General features: G+C 42.0%; 1 protein-coding gene across 3 annotated transcripts in view; it reads left to right on the forward strand.

The window, feature by feature from the left end:
* The window catches only part of TBC1D9 (TBC1 domain family member 9), a 67,394-nt gene that overhangs the window by 30,270 nt on the left and 15,996 nt on the right, over positions 1 to 21,128 (forward strand). For all 3 annotated transcript variants that reach the window (XM_083173292.1, XM_083173283.1, XM_083173301.1), the window contains exons 4-13: positions 2,088 to 2,316; positions 3,478 to 3,739; positions 5,596 to 5,803; positions 7,545 to 7,751; positions 8,004 to 8,174; positions 9,494 to 9,644; positions 9,738 to 9,952; positions 16,973 to 17,090; positions 19,287 to 19,572; positions 20,950 to 21,079. In XM_083173292.1, coding sequence (XP_083029418.1) covers positions 2,088 to 2,316; positions 3,478 to 3,739; positions 5,596 to 5,803; positions 7,545 to 7,751; positions 8,004 to 8,174; positions 9,494 to 9,644; positions 9,738 to 9,952; positions 16,973 to 17,090; positions 19,287 to 19,572; positions 20,950 to 21,079 — 1,977 coding nt within the window. The remainder of the gene's footprint in view (positions 1 to 2,087; positions 2,317 to 3,477; positions 3,740 to 5,595; positions 5,804 to 7,544; positions 7,752 to 8,003; positions 8,175 to 9,493; positions 9,645 to 9,737; positions 9,953 to 16,972; positions 17,091 to 19,286; positions 19,573 to 20,949; positions 21,080 to 21,128) is intronic.

The following is a 21,128-nucleotide window of genomic DNA, read 5'->3' on the forward strand; positions in this document are numbered from 1 at the left end:
AGCCAGACAGTGAATGGCTTTCAGCATGCTATAGGCGGATGACTCGAACTATCCACCAATCAGAAAGCTGACAACCGTTCACTGTAGGAAAGCATGTCGAGAAGGGCAATTGTCTCAGTGCGTTGTTTTGCCCAGGGTCTACAATGCATGGAATTCTTTATTGCTTCAATATACATAAGGAATGTTCATTTACAAGGTTGTGACATAATTGTTTACAGTTTCAGGTCTTTGTATCTTTATTTGATACTGTAAATGTTAGTGCCAGCTTACACCCAGAATATATACCGGGTTATTGCTGGGTCCAAAGACCCAGCAATTCAACCTGGGAACTGTTCCGGGTTTAACAGGGGTGAGACCCTTGTTCAATGGCAGTGTAAATGGGTAAACCGGGTCATCTGACCCAGGACCCGTTTACACCAATGGGAGAGCCCAATCCTCCCGATCGCAGCGTCCTGCAGTCAGTCCGGAGGTTAGGGAGAAGGTGCATACAGCCTCCTCTGCTGTACTATGCCGACAGTAGCGAAGCTGGAAGGAGGTGAATGGAGCATCCATTCACCTCATGGATGGGGCTAGGGGCGGACGGTGGCTGGGGGCAGCTTAGCAGCTTTCCCGGGTGCTGGACTTTCCCCCAGACTGTTTGCTGGCATTACAGGGGTCCAGGCTGGCAGATTCCCATCGCTTGGAGATGATGTCATATCCAAGTGCCGGCCCAGACCAGGTGGGCACGTTGTGTAAACCCAGGTTGGAGCTGGGTCTAAAAACCTGAGTGTGACCCAGCTTTTTGGTGTAAAAGGGGTATTAGAGGTGGGACAAGATAAAATTTGCTACATACTGTACACACTACATAAATTAGGCTTTGTTCCTGGTTTTAGAGTAGTATATATGTGAAATGAACTACTGTATATTCACTGATATAACCATTTATTATTTATCAACAGTTTCTTATATATCTCATACATATTCTGCAGATGCATGTAGTCTATGTTCCATTACATTTATTAGTGCATAGCACTGGCATCTGTGTTACGTGGCTTAGGGCTACTTTTATTGCAGTGCTATGTGCATGAGAGATTAGACTCTGCATACAGGTTTGGCATGTATTACTGTCTGTAAAGTAAACCCTACCGCCACACACAAGCTGTTCATGCAGGAAAACATCTTGGGAAGGAAGCTCCTCTACATTCCAGGAAGATAAACACTGTACAATGTGATGGCAGTTACTCAGCTGCTGATAAATAGCTTGTGACTAGTGCAGCAGAAATACAGTAACATGGACTACTGCTGACTGGATTTCTAGTATTACACAGTGCTGTGTGAACACATACTTTTCAATGTATGTATGCACCTAGAAATACGTCAGTCCCGATGTCTGGTCCTACCGCAGCATGGTAATGTGTAGAAGGCCGCATAGAAGCCTCTGTGCAGGTTCCTTTCTACGCAGCGAGTCCCGCTGAACAGGACCCGCTGCATTTTCAAACCTGCTGCATTCATTCCTACTATAGAACCACAGGTTGCCTGACAAACATGAACTGTTGGTAGATCTTGAGAACAGGTTTGGCCACCGCTGAGTCTGCAGGGAACTGTGACTTCCAGTCTGTAATGCCACAGCAGTCATATTTACTGTAGTGATACAGTGATGAGCAGATAGAAAGTACTTAGAGCCTGCCTTTGAGACCACATTACTGCTGTTAACCCTTGCAGTACCACTTGTGTGCATTCTTACGGTGTTCCTGGATTAACCTTGTACAGTACCTTTTGTTTACTAAAAATCTCAACATCATGGTTATTTTTTTAATTCCCTTTCACATACGCTGTATCCCTATTGGGACCACCATTCCAGGAGGCTATATAAATAGAAACAATGGTTTGGCTACATATTAATAGTATATTTTAATCAATTGTTCAAACAATCACAATTTTTATTTATCTTAGCTCACAGAAGTCCATTTTATTAATTTCAAGAATAAACATTGTATTTCAATGAATGCCATCGCTGTTTTAAGCTTCTTGCTTAAAAGCAGAGAGAAGGTAACATTTCTCCGTAATTTAAAAACCACAGATAACTGCTTATTTCTCTGTCTCCTTAGGGTATCATTGCTGAATATAATAAAATCAATGGAGTCAAGGAAGATGATGACACAGACAAATTTAAGGAGGCAATAGTGAAGTTCCACAAACTGTTTGGCATGCCAGATGAAGAGAAGTTGGTGAACTACTATTCCTGCAGTTACTGGAAGGGCAGAGTACCTCGGCAAGGATGGATGTACCTAAGCATCAACCACCTTTGCTTCTATTCCTTTTTACTGGGGAGAGAAGGTACATTTATTCGGTATTTCCCTCCCACATTAATTATGGTGTTTTATACAGTAAGAAGCATTATCCCAGGTTCAGTAAGAAGTGGCAGCGCATTTCCACCCAGTAAACAGGCATGGATTTTAGAATACAGTGTATGTACAGTCACATTTTCAGAAACAAAATGATTTCATCTACTTAATCCTTCTACCATAGCAAATAATATCTACTCAAAATAGAAAAAAACAAAACTGAAGTTAGGGCAAATGTGTGTTTGTATACATAAGTGTATGTGCGCGCGTGTATATATCTAGGGCCAGGCGGGTTAATTATCCCTCTCCACAAGCATCAATAAGCCTTGGGCACCTATGAACCTGTCACTGGTTCACAAGTTTTCATTCCTTGGATTACTTTTAAGGCTGATACACACTGAACGACTTTGAGCTGAAAGCCGCTCAAAACCGCACGTTTGATCGGCTTTCAGCTGAAAGCCGCCCAGTGTTTATGGCCCGACGATGAGCGGTGAGCAATATTTTTTTTACAGGCTATTTAAATAGATCACATATAAGCAAAAAACTTGCTGTATGATTTTGCCATCCACAGCAAAGCAGGGCTGCTCTCAATGATTTGGGGCCTAATTCAGACATGATAGCAGGGCAAACTAGTTCTCAAAATGGGCAAAATCATGGTGCAAATGTAACATGTGCAGAGAGATTTAGATTTGGGTGGGGTGTGTTCAAACTGCAATGTAAATTGCAGTGTAAAAAATAAAGCAGTCAGTATTTACCCTGCACAGAACCAAAATATGCTCCTCAACTGCAGTGCACATGGTTTTGCCCATGTTGAGAACAATTTTGTCCTGCGATCAAGTCTGAATTAGGCCCTTGGTTTCGCCTGCCTGTGGCAGATAATACAAAATACCTGATAAAGCAAGGCACATGGCGGCTTATCAGGTTTAATTGGTTAGCCCCTGGCGAAGCAATTATCCAGTCAATGACCACGGGTAATTGGATAATTCCCTTAGTGTGACACGGTTTACTAAAGATCTTAGTGTAGGTTTGGAATAAACTAGCAATAACATGGAATGAACACTAATACATTGCATGAATTTACTTTTTGTCTCTCATGGTGTAAGGAATTATTCAGTGTTCCTGCTGATTATACGATGTTTTCTATCTTTCTCAGCCAAGCTGGTGGTCCGATGGGTGGATATAACACAACTGGAAAAGACCGCTACCCTACTTCTCCCCGACATGATTAAAGTCAGCACTCGGTCTAGTGAACATTTCTTTTCAGTCTTTCTCAACATATTGGAGACGTTCAAACTAATGGAGCAGCTGGCCAACATAGCCATGAGGCAGCTCTTGGATAATGAGGGTTTTGAGCAAGATCGATCCCTGCCAAAATTAAAAAAGAAATCCCCCCAAAAAGTATCAGCCTTAAAACGGTAAGTGGAAGGTTTAATAAGAATAGAACTACCCTGATCGCTTATCTCTTACCAAGAAACATCTTGTTGAGAATTCTGTTGTCTAAAAATAAGAAGCAGAAATATTGTGAAAGCAGTAAAAGACCTATACAGCGTAATTGGATGGCTGTGGTACAGTTCCTGATTGGATGGCTGTGGTACAGTATCTGATTGGATGGCTGTGGTGCAGTTCCTGATTGGTTGGCTGTGGTACAGTACCTGAGTGGATGCCTGTGGAACCTGTATACGGAACTGCTTTTTATAATGGTGAATTAAGCTCTATGTTTCCTATTATACTATATCTTTCTTGGCCACAACTTGATAGTGTACAGTGTCAGACTGGGGTATTGTCAAAATGCAGTAGCAGGACTCACAGCAATTGGTTATTTTTTTAGATGTTATAAATAAATACAAATACAGCCAAGTCAATTAATTGAAGTTTATATAGTACGCCAAAAAGACCAGCGGCTGTGAGCGACACTGGCATATTTTGAGGCTCTCTCACAGCAACGTTGGCACTCAAAGGTTTGAGGGGTACAGTATGTGCCCCTTTTTATAATTCTGTATAACAAATGATGATATTGCAACATGATAACGCACCAGATTGATAGAACAATGTACAGAAGTTACTAAGACGAAGAGAAAAAGGGGCTGTTTGGTGGGGAACGCATACGTACAGCATAGTCCTGGAAATACAGTATAATTAACATAAAAACGTTGCTCTTACAGCTAGGATAATGTGTATATCAGTGTATGGAATCAGAGCAATTCCATTCCATCTACTGCCAGTTGGATACGGTCATTGGGTCCATGTTTCTATAGAAACAGCCACGCTCTTTTTCTACTATTGGAGTACTGACCAGGAGGAGAGGGACTTCTATTAAAGTACATGGGCAAGAGAACACCTTAGACTTTTTTTCTCAGATTACTGGACCTGTTCATAGTAATGTGTAAATGTTAATTCAATGTTCTGAAAATATATAGCACAATTTTAGTATTACTTGCAAAATAGAATTCACAATAAGGGAAAATATGGCTTAACCTTTTGGCGCAATAAAAACTTGGACTTGATGTCCGTCTAGGCAATTTGGGGCAGATGTATTAATCTGCCTATAACGTTTGGCGAATAACGATTCCCGCTTCTCCAGCATAACGTGGAGAAGCGGGCAAACGTTATAGGCAGATGTATTAACCCTATCCCAGCTGATAAGGAGAGCCGTTATCCCCAGCGTGAATGGCTCTCCTTATCGTCTCCCTCGCCGCCCCGCACATGCGCACTCGCCGTCCCCCCCACCTGGCCGGCTTTCTGGGCATGCGCGAGATCTCGCTAAAACCGCGAAATCTCCAGCGCAGCCCAAGCCAGACGCAGGGCTAGCGTTGTCCCCACAGTGGGGGATAGGACAACACTAGCCCTGAGCTGGCGAAGCGGCCGGGGCGAATTAACGCCTTGAAGGCTGTTAATACATCTCCCCCGCCGTTAATCCCTGGGGGGGATTGCATGGGACAGCCCCACCGAGCGTAACTCGGCGGGCTGTCACTAGCGCACGTTAGGTGCGCTAGTAATACATTGGAGGAATCGTAATCCCCCCCAGTTAACCAGCGTTAAGTGCATTTTTGCACTTAACGCTGGTTCATACATCTGCCCCTTTGTGTGGTGGACATACAGAGAAGGTGTTTGTTTTAACCCCTTTTAAAATGTTATCCATTCTATTCTGCAATATATCTTTTTGGTGCATCTGATGAAAAAATAATGCGCAAAGTTGTCTTCAGCTACTGTATATAATCTATTTTATTTAATGAGACTTGAAATTGCCATTATATGTGTGTACTTGTTACAGAGATTTGGATGCTCGAGCGAAAAGTGAAAGGTACAGGGCTGTCTTCCGTCTTCCCAAGGATGAGAAGTTAGATGGACACACAGACTGCACTTTGTGGACACCCTTCAGTAAGAGGCACATTGTGGGACAAATGTTCGTTTCCACAAATTACATCTGCTTTACTAGTAAGGAGGAGAACCTGTGCAGCTTGATCATTCCACTGCGGGAGGTAGGTGTCTCTGCTAGGTTGGTATCTGACTGCTGGGATCCTGAGCTTTGTGCTATTGATATTATAGTGAGGGGGAGCAATTCAGAAATTACAATTTTGTATACTGTGTGTATATATATGTAAGTATGTATGTATGTATGTATATATTTATTCACAATATGCTCTGAACAGAGTAAAGGAGCCCATACACGCTCCTTTTTAAAGCTCCGTTCTGTGCTTTTAAAGTACACATCGTATCGGATCGCATCCCTAGTGCATGCAGTGTGCATGCACTGCGATCCGATCCGATGTGTACCTAGTACAAAAAGTATGTGCAGCACATACTTTTTGTACCGTACTATGTGATGCGCGGGAGCGCGCATAGCATAGTACAGAACGGAGCCGGCGAAAACGGAGCGTGTATGGGCTCCTTAATCCTCATGAGTTTGTAATTAAGCAAATAAATATGATATAATATAAAGCAAGGCTTGCTAGGGATGATATCTAAAACACCTATATTGGATTTCTGGCATTCTCTAATTGATAAATATGCCCCTAAATCTCTCCATCCTTTGCTGATGAACTTTTATTATGTACTGATGCTAATTACAAATTCATCCAATTATACATTAAGCATGTACATGCCTCTTTATCCATACACTGATCTGACATAGGCATAAACTGTGAAAATCAGATTTCTGGCGCGCCTTTCTACCTTTATATAATGGTATTGACTTCTTGTCTAACCTATTACTGACTGCAATGGGACCTAGCATTATATCTGTTTGATCTCTAGGACCAGCATCAGCATCAGAAATGTTTTATTAGGGAAGTACTTGCCAGAAAATCCATAGCTCATTTTTAGATTGCTGCTGACGCTCCTAAAGAAACCATGCCGGTCATAATTACAATCAACCTTGAAATAGAACTCACTAACGTAGAGGATGCCTGTCCAACTCTCAAATCCCGTCATGTGTCATGTGACTCTCCTACATATATTCATTATTAGTTTTCTTTAAGCTATGCAATGATCCTACTTATTGCTGTAGTGTTTCTACTCTTTATTTTGCTTGTTTTGCATAGCTTTTACATTTCAGTATGTTAATTTTTTACATTAAGAGCTTACCTGACGCATTTTGTCAGAATTTAGTGGACTTTGCCAATAACAATGAAACGCACATTTTGCTTAACTGACCCTAACATTGTCCGTTCTACAAGTCTGAGATTGTAATTGTAATTTACATCGGTAAGGTATCATCTATATATACAGTATGTCTAGTGTCCGTGAGTCTCCGAAACACTGCCATCTGCTGGCAGAGAGTGAAACTACATCTATTTCTCACACATGCACAGAAAGTGGCAGACTAGCTTTCGAAGCTTTTACCTTGAGCTGGCTTACTGTTGTATTAATGATCATCTTGAGCCATTTATAAAGAGATAACTTAAAATGACATTACTTGAGTGTGTTGCCTTTATTGACCTTTTGAAATAAAGGTTCAGTTGGTCTCCATAAAATGGAAGCTGTTGCCCCCTAATGCAGTTTGAATGTGTAGAATGCAGAACAAATTTGCATATGGCTTGGAATAAAGGGCCTGGTTCAGACCTGTTCACTAAGCTGATTATGTTCGCAGCCTAGTGAACAGGTAAACGCTGCTGCCGGGTGCAATGCTAATATCCAGTTATTTTTCCAATTATGTACACAGAGCTGTCAGTAGCTCCATCCTCTTCTTGTTCATATAGTAATCACTCTGCTTTTCTGCAGGTGACCATTGTGGAGAAAGCCGACAGCTCCAGTGTCCTGCCCAGCCCGCTGTCTATCAGCACCAAGAACAGAATGACTTTCCTATTTGCAAACTTGAAGGACAGAGACTTTCTGGTGCAGAGGATATCAGATTTCCTGCAGCAAACTACCCTGAAAATGTACTATAATAAAGATATTTCTGGGAGTGACAGCAGCATGGACGAGGAGGTGTGTGGAAGATGCTGATGCTGCATCCTGAGCTACTTGTGGAATGGAATAAAAAAAATAGACTGTAACCGAAATTAACTACTTTAAAAGCAATCTCCTTTTTATAGCAGTAGAGCTTCATTTTAAAAGGTCGATTTTAAAATAATGTTGAATTGTTAAATATGGCCACCTGGCTTTTGTTGGGCATACCAAAACCATTCCAAATTGCCTAATTGCATTGTAAGTACATATCTGAGTCCATTTATTTTACAGGTGTTTTCGTGGGGCAGCAGCTATGTTTCCTGCAGTCCTCTGCAAAGGCTGGGAGCAGAAGCAGATGGGAATAGACAGATTAACATTAATGGCAACAGTGCTCCAACGGCCACACAGACGCTAATGACCATGTACCGCAGGAGGTCGCCAGAAGAGTTCAACCCAAAATTGGTAATCAGCATTACAGCACTAACCTGGTGTCATTCCTGCAGGCTGTCCTAGAGTACTGAACACAAACCCGGCAAAACAAATCACCGGATGTCTCATATTGGCCAGTCCAATGCGTATTTAATGAGTCTCGCATTCCCAATCCGCACATTAATGTCTCTGTGAAATGTTGTTACTGCTCTTGTGCTATTATGAGGTTCAGACCGGCAGTGTTGATGCTAATCGGCACTGGGAAGTGGGCAGCTAGAGAGCCATTGCATATAAGGTTATAGCATCTGAACGCGGAGCTTGTTTTTTTGTTTCTTGCATACATTGTAGCATTATACTATTCGCTATTAAATGATTGGAAAACTAAAAAAAAATTCTAAAAGATATCGCACAAAAGGGGGTTTTCCATTACCCTACACTCATAACGCCAATATCATCTTTCAAATTATTAAGAACTGGTTTTAGATATAATTCCGACATAATTCTAATGTTAAGTGGTGTGTCAACACTGGCAAAATGTTGGTGTGTTCAGAACTTTGAGAAAACAAAGGGTCCATGCAGTGTGGTGATCATTACCTCCATTCGGCTCTGACGGGTCACCTGATACAGCAGTGAGAGCGCTAATCCTCCCCTTCCCACAAAATAACCATAATCCTCCCCCCACTTCTGCATCTTAACTATACTCACCCTTTAAACCCCCCCAAGGAGAATTCTCGCATTTCACACATTCAGATATCGATATTGTGAACATGTCGACATGGTAACTGCGTCCTGTAGTGGATGTATCATGGAGTTGGAGGAACTATGAGATATTTTCTAAGACAAGACATCCAGAGTGCATTAATCAGTGGGACCAGACATTTATATTACAATATGGGCCAAATGTAATAGGGTGTGAGAATAAGAAAGAGAGATTTTGGGAGAGTTTTGCCATTTTTTTTTGTAAAGCGGCAATCATTTACACTGCACAACCAGGTTGATTTTGCGATGTAATTGATTGGCGCTTTAAAAAAATTGGGAAAACTCTCTCACACCATATAACATTTGGTCCTAGAATTTGTTTGAAATACTAAAGAAAATACAAACCAGGTAAATTCCTATTTGAATAATAGTTTCCACTAATGAAAAAGAGAACAATACAACGTACAGCTTAGTTCTCCTTCGCTAATAGATAGGAAGTACTAGTGTACCATTCTGACATACTGTACTTATGGGCCGTATTCTGTTGCTCTCAGGTCTTCAGGTATTGATTTAATAATACAGGTTCATCTTTCTCATTGAGCATGATTTCTTGCTTTCATTTGTTATTTGTTTCTTTTCTATTTTCATGAAAGGCTAAAGAGTTTCTTAAGGAGCAGGCGTGGAAGATGCACTTTGCAGAGTATGGCCAGGGTATCTGCATGTATCGCACACAGAAAACAAGGGACCTGGTGCTGAAAGGGATCCCAGAAATCATGCGTGGGGAGCTGTGGCTGCTGTTTTCTGGTAGGTCTGGTGAACTTCAATAATGATGAACAGTTCCACAGAAGAACATGCTTGTATTTATGACGACAATAAAACACTGCTTAATATTGTCAGGTGCTATAAACGAAATGGCAACACATCCGGGGTATTATGAAGAGCTGGTCGAGAAGTCTATGGGTAAATACAACCTTGCCACGGAAGAGATAGAACGAGATTTACACCGTTCCCTCCCCGAACATCCTGCATTCCAAAATGAAATTGGAATCTCCGCCTTGAGGAGGGTCCTAACAGCTTATGCCTTCCGGAACCCAAACATTGGGTACTGCCAGGTAAGTTTGGAGATGGCAAATAAGATGTTATCCATAACCTCTAAACTTTCCCACACCTTGTGCATGCAAATAGTCAACTACAACCTCTTCAGTGGCACCGGTAGGCATGTGAATGGTAGGAGCAACTGCAAATGAGCTGAGCTTAGTTGTGAGCATTGACACAAGTCGTTAGCGCACTGGCATAATCTATTGTATCATACTGGATTCTAGGCACATTTTGATTTCTACCGCTTCCAGCCTAGATGTGCAGGTCCTCACAGAGGTGTGACTGTAGTATAAGGGAGGCCTCCAAGTGACTGACTGCAATATGGGGAATAAAGGGCTACAGCAAGTTATCATTTTGTTCTCAAAATTTAATTCTTAGTATCAACTATTAAGTGGTAACCACTATTTCCATAACTATGTTACCCACAATTAAAATCTTCTGTATTTGGCCTAATAAACGTGATGGCTGGGTATGATGTTCCCGGCCTTTCTCAACTACTGTTCCTGTTATACTCATGGTCCTCACCTAAGCAACTTCATCGGATTATTATAAGAATTTAAGGGGTTATTCTGAATTACGCGCAAAGGCACAATCACTCTAATGGACAAAACCATGTGCACCACAGGTGGGGCTGATGTAACATGTGCAGAGAGAGTTAGATTTGGGTGAGTTATTGTTTCTGTGCAGGGTAAATACTGGCTGCTTTATTTATACACTGTGATATAAATATCAGTTTGAAGTACACCACCCACCCAAATGTAACTCTCTCTGCACATGTTACATCAGCCCCACCTGCAGTGCATAAGGTTTTGTCCATTAGAGAGTGATTGCGCCTTTGCAAGTAAACCAGAATAACCCCCTATATCTTAATTAATTACTGTTACAGGTGTCTCCTAAAATACTTGGGTTCGTTGCAATGATTTCAGGTTATTTTATAGTAACTCATCATGATTTGTCACTTTATAAACAGACATATAAATGTAGTGACCATTCTAGAACACTCTATATGGCATTGGCGCATCCGCTTATATTAACTGAGTGCGGTGGATAAAATATGCTGCAATTACTGTAAACTCACAACATTTCAAAAATGTTGGAAAACAGGGTTATTGCTTTAGCATTAAAAAAATATGGTAGCCGGACAGCCGTACTCCCTACCAACAGCATCATTAGTTGTGCCACTGGTTCGCAACACTCGGTTGCTGCGAGCGATTGGGAGCAGCTCAGCAGTTCCTGGAGAGCAGTGATCATGTCCCAGGTATATGACTACACTCATAATTTGTGGCCACACTCATTTTTAATTGCAGAGAGTAAAACTACTGGCACCATTGAGTAGGATGAAGGGATATGGATATTTGATGAAGACAGTGACAGTGTCAATGTCTTATACAAACCGTAAAAACAAAATGTATGTCACAGGGTGTCTGTAACTTCCACCAGAAGTTTATGTTTGTGGATCCAGAAGTTTCGGGATCCATCTGACTGTTGTGAATGTTATAAAGAGTGGACTCTGACTGCATCGCCCATTGCCAAGAGACCCCATTTCACTGCAAGTCCTACTCTAACAACCAGACTCTTAGAACTTGGCAACTGCTGTCACAATATAGCTAAACTGAATCTATGCTTACTTCGTGGTTTAAAGCTCACCTGCCAACTACAGTAACTCATGGTTTTTAGGAAACCAGCACAACTCCTGAATTACCACTAAGGAAGCAGCTGTTACAGGTTTAAGATAAATGAGCTTACCTAGGTGCACGAGAGTGTTGAACCCTCTGTTTCTTTATGTATATTATATTAGCATGTGGTCACAGGCCACTGCACCCCAACCTGGGAATGGCGAGTGCTGTGGTATTCTGTGTATGTATACTGTTCTCCGGTGAGAACACTGGCCCTGACAGATCGCTCAGCACACAGTGCTGACACATTGCTGTGCGCTGAGCGATCTTGCTGAGCGATCTAACATCACTCAGCACATCTCTATGTGTGTGTAGCCTGGAGCCATATAATAGATGTGCTTTTGCGATGTAGGAACTTGATCAATTAAATGTACTTTATTTGCATGGTACATGGCTAAATACATGCAATAACAAGAAGCATCTTTCTGATGTATATATGACACTGTTCTGTAGATGTACCACAGATCCTGTCTGTGGGTGTAAGCTGGGGAAGTCAGCAGTTTTACTTTAGGTTTGGTTTCCTTTGCCTAGTTGCACAAAAAAATAAACCTTTTATAAATGTCTGGGTAGAAAGCACATTGTAGATATTAACATCCATACACAATAAAGTATCTATTTCTATACTTGATGATTTTTTAATTAGTATAATTTAATTTCAATGAGACAGTAGTTGCAACTTTATATAATAAAAGCCTCAGAAACTGCTCCCCAACTGTGTGGTGCTGCCTTTGGCCACTGGAGTGTAACTAACATGGCTCCAATTGGATAGACACACACACTGGCTCCCAGCAGCACTGCTAGCCTCACCCTACGTGGTGCCCTCCTCCTCCCTCCACCCAAGTGCAGGTGGGCACTTACCTTCAGATCTCCGTGAGTGGCTTCACCTTTCTAATGCTGTTTATTGAGGCAATTACCCGATCACCTGAACATTGCACCAGGGGAACGGGGGATATTAAACCCTTAAAAATCGAGTTTCCTTGATCCCGATGGAGATTGCGGAATCGGGAATTTTTATACATGCTAAATATCTCCGATCCCTCAATAGATTGCCTATCAGGGCATTGGGTCGGGGGAACAGAGGATCGCCCCACCGCTGGTGCATGGGCCCCATAAGCAGTCTGCTGCTGCAGTCTGCTGTCCTTTCTACTGTCCTAGCCGGAGCTGTTGCTTCCTCTTCGTTACTGGGAGGAGGCGTGGCCATCCTGGGTCCGCAATGCCATCACTCAGTAGTGCACCAGTGAAGAGAGGCCAAGCCAGCTAGGTCAGATGGGACGGCACCCTACGGCAGCAGACTGCTCAGAGAGGTAAAGCCACCCAAAAGGATCCAGAGGTTAGTGCTTACACACACATTTGGGGGTTTCAGCTGCCCCTTTGACCCCCCGTTTTGACAATTTTACTCCTGTCTGAGTAGCAATACCCCACCCACAGAACCTGGCCCTGATATCTGTTATTTTGACAGGCTTTTAGCTATTAGGCAATAATTAGTAACATACACTATAAATGGCTACTAATTTTCTTATATTTCTGGAGCTGGTAATGCTGTACCTAGTGCAGAATTAATCTACCTAAACATACCACTAGTAATGACTGGCTTTATACTATAGTGTTACACTGTAGTTTATAGTTTTTCTTAAATATAGTAGAACAAGGTCCTTTGATTGCCAAGGCATCATTCCCAATCACCACCACTTTGCCCACATGCACCTAAGGGACTCAGAAAGTGCAGATGTGTACAGCAGGCAGTCAGCAGTTCTCGCTATCAGATTGATCTACTGCAGTATAAGCAATTAAAGCAAATGTGTTTGGGTGCTAGTCTGCACTTTTGTGCTTTAGTAGATAGACTATGGATTGTAAAGCAACAGAGAAAGTGTGTGCTTATACTAAGACTGGAACCATACTTGCCTACTTCTGAAACATAGTTACAGGGTGATAATAGCCTGCAGTACAATGAGGCGCTAAGCATGCTGTGCCCTTGTGGGAGCGTTTGCTGTTCCACCCAGATATGTACATTCTTTAGTGATCATCTATGGTATAAAAAAATCACCGGGCAAGCTGTATTCTCTGCTGCCAGGGGTCCTGCCAGGTTTCGCTGAGAGTCAGCACACAGCAGAGGCCGATGAGTTCAGACAGAAGTCTTGCTGGTGACTGCAACATATCACTGTCCTTGCCCAGAAAATCCACGGTGGAACCCTGGCTGCAGTCAAGAATCCAAAGAATCCAGGGATTTAATTTAGATATATATTTCTCAGGCATAGCAGCATGAGATAAGAGCTTGAAACAGGACTTTTCCAGCAGGATCCGCCAGGGTTAGCTACTATCACTGGAGCTCTGCACAGGTAGCACCCCAGCAATTGCTTCATTCACTGTGTATTTCTAATCTAGGGCTTTGCAAATTCGTTTTCACACCATTTTGCCATAACTTAGTGGCTATTAGTATACCATAGGGTCTCCTAGTATACCATATTTGCAATTACAACTCTTCTATATGTATTTGTCTATTGTAAACAAACATAAACTATATATATATATATATATATATATATACACAAGTCCAAAACTGCCGGCACTCTAATGATGTCCACAACTGGCCCCGGTGCCTAAAGAAAATTCATATAACGACTCTAAGAATGATGGCACTCAGGAAACAACCAAGTAATATAAGCACATAAAAACGTGTATTGAAATTGAGCTTTCGGGGTTTGACCCCCTTCCTCAGGACACGACTACAGCCTACTACTGGCTGTAGTCATGTTCTGAGGAAGGGGGTCAAACCCCGAAAGCTCAATTTAAATACACGTTTTTATGTGCTTATATTACTTGGTTGTTACCTGAGTGCCATCATTCTTGGAGTCGTTTATACCTGCGGTGTAAGGCGTTTTACTCGGAGTGCAACTGAATGGACATATATATATATATATATATATATATATATATATATATATATATATATATATATATATATTGTCCAGAAATGAGCAGCACTATCCTCAACCAGCCTTGCTTAGAGCGGGGTGCCCTCCATACCCTCCAGGGTCAATCCATATTTGCAGACGGCGGCACTCACCCAAAAGAATTCTCATAGGCAGTAGTAGTATCAACGTTTCGAACCCTTTATGGTTGGTTCTTCATCAGGATATCCTGATGAAGAACCAACCATAAAGGGTTTGAAACGTTGATACTACTACTGCCTATGAGAATTCTTTTGGGTGAGTGCCGCCGTCTGCAAATATATATATATATATATATATATATATATATATATATATATATACAGTAGATGCGGGCACTCCACTAGAAACCTCCGTAAATAATGCTGGTATGTAACTGGTTAATCCAGGTGCCCGCCAATGTGCAGTACTAAGACTGCTGAATACAGGGTCCGGGGGGATGGCGGCACTCTTGCAAAATAAGACAAAAAAAAGGTATTTATATGTGTTGTTTGTATTGTATAAGTGTTCTTCCTGCACCTTGATAAAGGGGCGAATCTGCCCAGAAACGTTGGTGATATCTGCCTGAGTGTGGAGTCTTATTTTGCAAGAGTGCCGCCATCCCCCCGGACCCTATATATATATATATATATATATATATATATATATATATATATATATATATATATGAGACAATCAGGAAATCTGCACACCATAGGTAAGATCGTCATTCGGGTGCCAAAACCACATAATGGGTTTAATACTTTAGTAATTAGAGGTCAGCACAACCAATTGTAGCCAAAAAACTTTATATAGGTGAAAAAAGTCATTCAAATCAGAAGAAGACATCCATTTGACAGCGTGACTGCATACAGCTCAGTAATGATCAAGGTTCCATATACTTATCAGCATGGGAGTACAAGCATGAAATAGCTGCCAAAGGTGTCATGGTCAGGCGTGCTCAAAGCTCAAAGCACGCCTGACCATGACACCATTGGCAGCTATTTCATGCTTGTACTCCCATGCTGATAAGTATATGGAACCTTGATCATTACTGAGCTGTATGCAGTCACGCTGTCAAATGGATGTCTTCTTCTGATTTGAATGACTTTTTTCACCTATATAAAGTTTTTTGGCTACAATTGGTTGTGCTGGCCTCTAATTACTAAAGTGTGTATATATATATATGTCTCCCCAATATTCCAACTCGCGCTATACAGTAGTTTACAAATTTGATTTTGAATATTTGGCAGCCTCACCACTCGGTTCCCTGAGGGGTAGGGAACAGACACAACCCAATACTTCTACCCAATAGTGGTATGGCGCCTGATTTTTGAATATTAATATCCAAATACAGTTTAAAAAAGGTCCACATCCAATGAAGCGACAAGATGATATCTTCCGATATTTGTTTATTTGTCTTCACAGGAATAAAAACCGCATGTAGAGAAATCCCAACGAATTTCGTCTCACAGAGACTTCTTCAGGGGAATATAATAGTCTTACGGTTATGTTTGTGTTATGTGAATAAAGTTGAGATCTTCTTTAAGTGGTCAATTCTTCCACACTATTTTTACGTGTAGTGAAATTTCTGTTTCCTATTTATCCACTATAACTGTTTATCCAGTATGACTGCATATAGCTGCTGACCTTCTCTGGAGAGACCAGAAGAGACTTGGGAGATCCTATACACTTTTACCACCGGATGAATTTTATACATATCATAGGTTCAGCCACTAAATTCCAAATCAGAGAAGGCATCAGAAATATCTGAACCAATTACGTTTTAGCATACTGCCATCACTATATCAGCATTCACTATGTCGCTATATGCAGTCATACTGGATAAACAGTTATAGTGGATAAATAGGAAACAGAAATTTCACTACACGTAAAAAAAGTGTGGAAGAATTGACCACTTAAAGAAGATCTCAACTTTATTCACATAACACAAACATAACCATAAGACTGTTATATTCCCCTGATGAAGTCTCTGTGAGACGAAACGCGTTGGTTATCTCTACGTGCGGTTTTTATTCCTGTGAAGACAAATAAACAAATATCGGAAGATATCATCTTGTCGCTTCATTGGATGTGGACCTTTTTTAAACTGTATTTGGACATTAATATTCAAAAATCAGGCGCCATACCACTATTGGGTAGAAATATATATATATATATATATATATATATATTCAGTGTATTGTCCGCGGCACTGGGGTCTTTAATAAATTTAGACTGACGCTTGTCTCATGGGTTAAATATTTATACGTGTGTTTGCAGGTTGCACTCCAAGCAGATCCTTAAGATTGTCACTGGTGCCAGGCACATAAGATAATGAATAGAAATCACTTACCCCCCACTTGAAAAAGGAATGGAGCCGGCACACAGCAGTTGGTGTTTTAACCTGTGCTTGCTTAATTTCTTGCAGGCTATGAATATCGTTACATCGGTTCTGCTCCTGTACGCCAAGGAAGAAGAGGCCTTCTGGCTTCTGGTTGCTCTCTGTGAGCGCATGCTGCCTGACTACTACAATACAAGGGTTGTTGGTGCGTTGTAATTAAATTGTTTTGCACTTTTCCGAACTGACTACATTATTATAATTGTATAGCTTTGTCTAGTTAATAAAGATTTCGTTGTTGCTGCAAGTTGAGTTTCCTTGCACAATGCTGAGCTCTACACAAGTCATTTTAAACATTTACTATTTTTAATTTTAAAGGCATTTATTAGAAAAATACAAATGTTATATATAAATATATATGTATATTATATATTTCTGAATTGCATCTGCATGCTCCAGTAATGTCGGCGGTGTTGTTTTTATCATACCGGAGCTGTAAGAACAGAGGGTGCAGCAGTGCTGTGTCATAAATCCGGGCAAAACAAGTTAAAATGCTGCTTTACTACTTCAGTTACATGGTTGACAAAGCACGGAAACCATGCACTTAGTTACAGGAGCATGTAAAAAAGCCATATATACAAGTCCTGTAAATTTGAACCATATGAAAAAGCTACATTTATTTGTTTTCTAGAAGTACACAAGGCCTTTATTTCATCAGATCAGAAGAAGATTTAAATTTGAGATATACTTTATACATTTTTGTGTGGATCATTTACTGATGTAAAAAAAGCAAAAAATATGTGAGGGATTGGTGGTCCAGTACATGATCATTTACCATTACTGGTACAGTACTACCAACCTCAGTTAACCTGTAGTTAACAAAGGTCTAGGTAATCCTGTGCCCTGACATGTTAACATTTCACTCATACCCCGTTCTCCCTGCCGCAAAAACCCTGGTATTTCCCGGGGCAAGCTGAAAATTCCCGTGTCCTGTCCTGTCTCAGTGTGAAAGGGTCTTTGTAAAATTCCCGGGTGTTATGCCCCTGCAATTACACCCAGGTTTTTTGCAGGGTTTTTCCTGGGTAATACACGGTTGTATGGAAATGTGAACAGCACAGACCCGGGTTTTTCACACAAAAACGAGCTCATTGGGGGATGTAATCATGTGATATGTGACATCATCTTTAGCCAGCCAATAAAAGCTGCTTTTAAACAGCCTATCACAGCAATTTGTACAAATTTCCCAACACCCAATCAAAGCTGCTATTACATTCCACACACTTGTTGGAATGCTTACAATGGAAAGCAGTGTGAAAGGGGTAAGACCCGGGAAATTCCCGGGTCTGAGGTGCAGTGTGAAGGGGGTCTGTTGAGCTGACAAGCTCTGTGCCCCCCAAAAATCCGGCAAGAAAAACCCAGGATTTTGCAGGGGCGGCAATGAGAACATGGTATTAGTTGATGCTCACAAATAGATTGTGTCTCTTTTTATGACTGAATGGCAAATATCATTCTTGATGCCACAACTATATTTATTTATTTATTAACAGTTACTTATATAGCGCATCATATTCTGTTGCGCTTTACAATAGGAGACACTGGAGCAGATGTATTAAGCCTTAACAAGAGATAAATACAAGGGTGATAAAGAGAGATAACCGTCCAGCCAATCAGCTCCTTACTGACTTTTTTCAAACACAGCCTGTGACATGGCAGTTGGCTGTTTATCTCTCTTTGGGTGGGATGTTCTAACATCCGCAGCCCCCCTTCGCCGCCCATCACCAACATAATTATCACATGTGCTCTAACATAAGCGATAATTATGGTAAAGGACAGCTCTTGCGTTAAGAACTGTCCTTTGCGGTGAGTCAGTGGGTCCAGGCGGCTCCCCCCTCCCACCCTTACCCGGCGCTGGTGCTGCTGCTGCGGGGGGCTGGCTGTCCTCCTCCTCCCTGCACCCGGAAGAGGACTACAGTGCAGGGAGGAGGAGGTCACAGGTCCGGGCAGCACAGCGATGTGCTGCCCGGACACCAGTGAGAGGGGGGGGGTCAGTGCGGGCCGGCAGTGGTCGGTGCGGGCTGGCGGTGGGTCGTGGTAGAAGTCCATAGGCTTCTATGGGGCATCGATGCCCCCTCATTGCGGTGTTTAGAGCGTCCCAAAATGCGGCAAAAACCCCTATAACAGAGTTTTTACTGCATTTTTAGTTTAGAGAATCTCCCCCTTTATCACACTTGCATTTATCTCTTGTTAAGGCTTAATACATCTTCCCCAGTGATGCAAACAAACTGGGTATTTACAGAAGGTATGAGGGCACTGCTCGCAAGCTTACAATATATAGCTATAAATGTAATTTTACTATATTTATCTAAACTGTGGATGTCCTATTTATAGTTCTTTCTTCTCCTAGGAGCTCTTGTTGATCAAGGTGTGTTTGAGGAGTTGGCCCACGATTATGTGCCTCAGCTGTATGACTGTATGCAGGACCTGGGCGTGATTTCCACCATCTCCCTCTCATGGTTCCTCACCCTATTCCTCAGCGTTATGCCTTTTGAAAGTGCTGTGGTAGTGGTGGATTGTTTTTTCTATGAAGGCATTAAGGTTATATTCCAGCTTGCACTTGCAGTGTTAGAGGCCAATGTGGACAAACTCCTAAACTGTAAGGATGATGGAGAAGCAATGACTGTCCTAGGAAGGTAAAGTGTACATTGTACCTCTGACTCTCACTACATTGTCTGTCATGAGTGTACTGAATTCAGAGAGCCTAACTTCGAGATGGGCGCAGTGCCGATGTTTGTGCACTTCAGAGATTAGATGCTACTGTTCACGCGCAATAAGTTATGACCTCTCCTGTGGTGCATGCGTTTCGACTCAATAGGCTTTTGTATAGGCAGTGGTTCCCAGACGCAGTCCTCAAGGCATCCCAGTGATCCAGGTTTTAGGGATTGCCCTGCTTGTCCACAGATGCTATAATCAAACTGACTGAGGTACTAATTAAGTCTCCATTCTGAAGACCATTTTTGGGAACATCTAGCATAAAGTATTGCTGAAATAAGAACAGCAAGGCAACACCATGGGCGTTCCCAGGTGGTGAATGGGAGATGGCCAGAAGCAAACACATTAGATATGTTGTCTGATGGGCGTGTTATGGGAGTTGTGAGCTTGTCAGTGCAAGCGACTGTGTTTCCAGATGCAGTAAAACAGTCACAGAGGCCATGTTTAGCCACAGTTGGGAAGGTGAAACTGCTGCGTCTGCCATATGCTGGTTCTAGTGCCGATGGTGAAAGCATACCTCCCAACACAGACCCTCTCCAGGAGGGACAGAATGCTCTATTCCTGGACCTCCCTCTTAATATGGGTGTGGTATAGGGTTCCGACAGTCGGGATCCCGACAGACATTAGCCCGACGTTGGGATCCCGACTGCCCGGACTCAGACAGCATGGTGAGCGCAACAAAGCCCCTTGCGGGCACGGTGGCTCGCTATGCTCGCCACCTATGGACCCCCATGAGGGAAAATAGCGGATGGCCGTCGGGCACCTGTCTGTCTGCGTTTTGATGGTCGGGATCCCGACGTCGGGTAAATGACTGTCGGGATCCCGACTGTCAGGACCGCGTCCGGCACCCCTTAATATAAGATCACCATCACCAGTGGTGAAACACCTTTGTTATAAATTAACCTGTTTAAAACAGGTGATGGTAATCATAAATTTAGAAGGAAGTCCAGAAGCAGAGCATTGTGTCCCTCCTGGAGAGGGTCATGTTGGGTGGTATGTGAAAGCTATGACGCGCAGATGATTGTTGTTTACAGCCACTGGTGGATTTACAACATCCATAGCTGGTGCATGCAAGTACACAGGGGGAGGCTGAAATTTAGCATTTGCATATTATTAAATTATAATAAAAACACTGCAGTCGCAGACACATAAAAAATTACAATACTCCCTCAATCCCATCAATCCTGATACAATACCGACCAATTGTATGTAGATTGTATGTACTTTTTGTGCTTTTTTGTCATTTCGTTGATTTGATTTCGACAGTCCAATACTTACATTTTTTTTATTTTAAAAAGGTATTTGGACAGTGTGAGTAACAAAGATAGCACATTACCCCCGATTCCTCATCTTCACTCCTTGCTCACTGACAACATGGAGCCTTACCCAGAAGTGGATATCTTTGCCTTGATTGCTGACTGTTATCAGGTAAGCCTTCAGTGTATCCTGACTGTTCCCTGTTACTTTCAGGTCACCT

Source organism: Crinia signifera, chromosome 1, assembly GCF_055691185.1.
Source record: "Crinia signifera chromosome 1, ASM5569118v1, whole genome shotgun sequence".
Taxonomy (NCBI): Eukaryota; Metazoa; Chordata; class Amphibia; order Anura; family Myobatrachidae; genus Crinia; species Crinia signifera.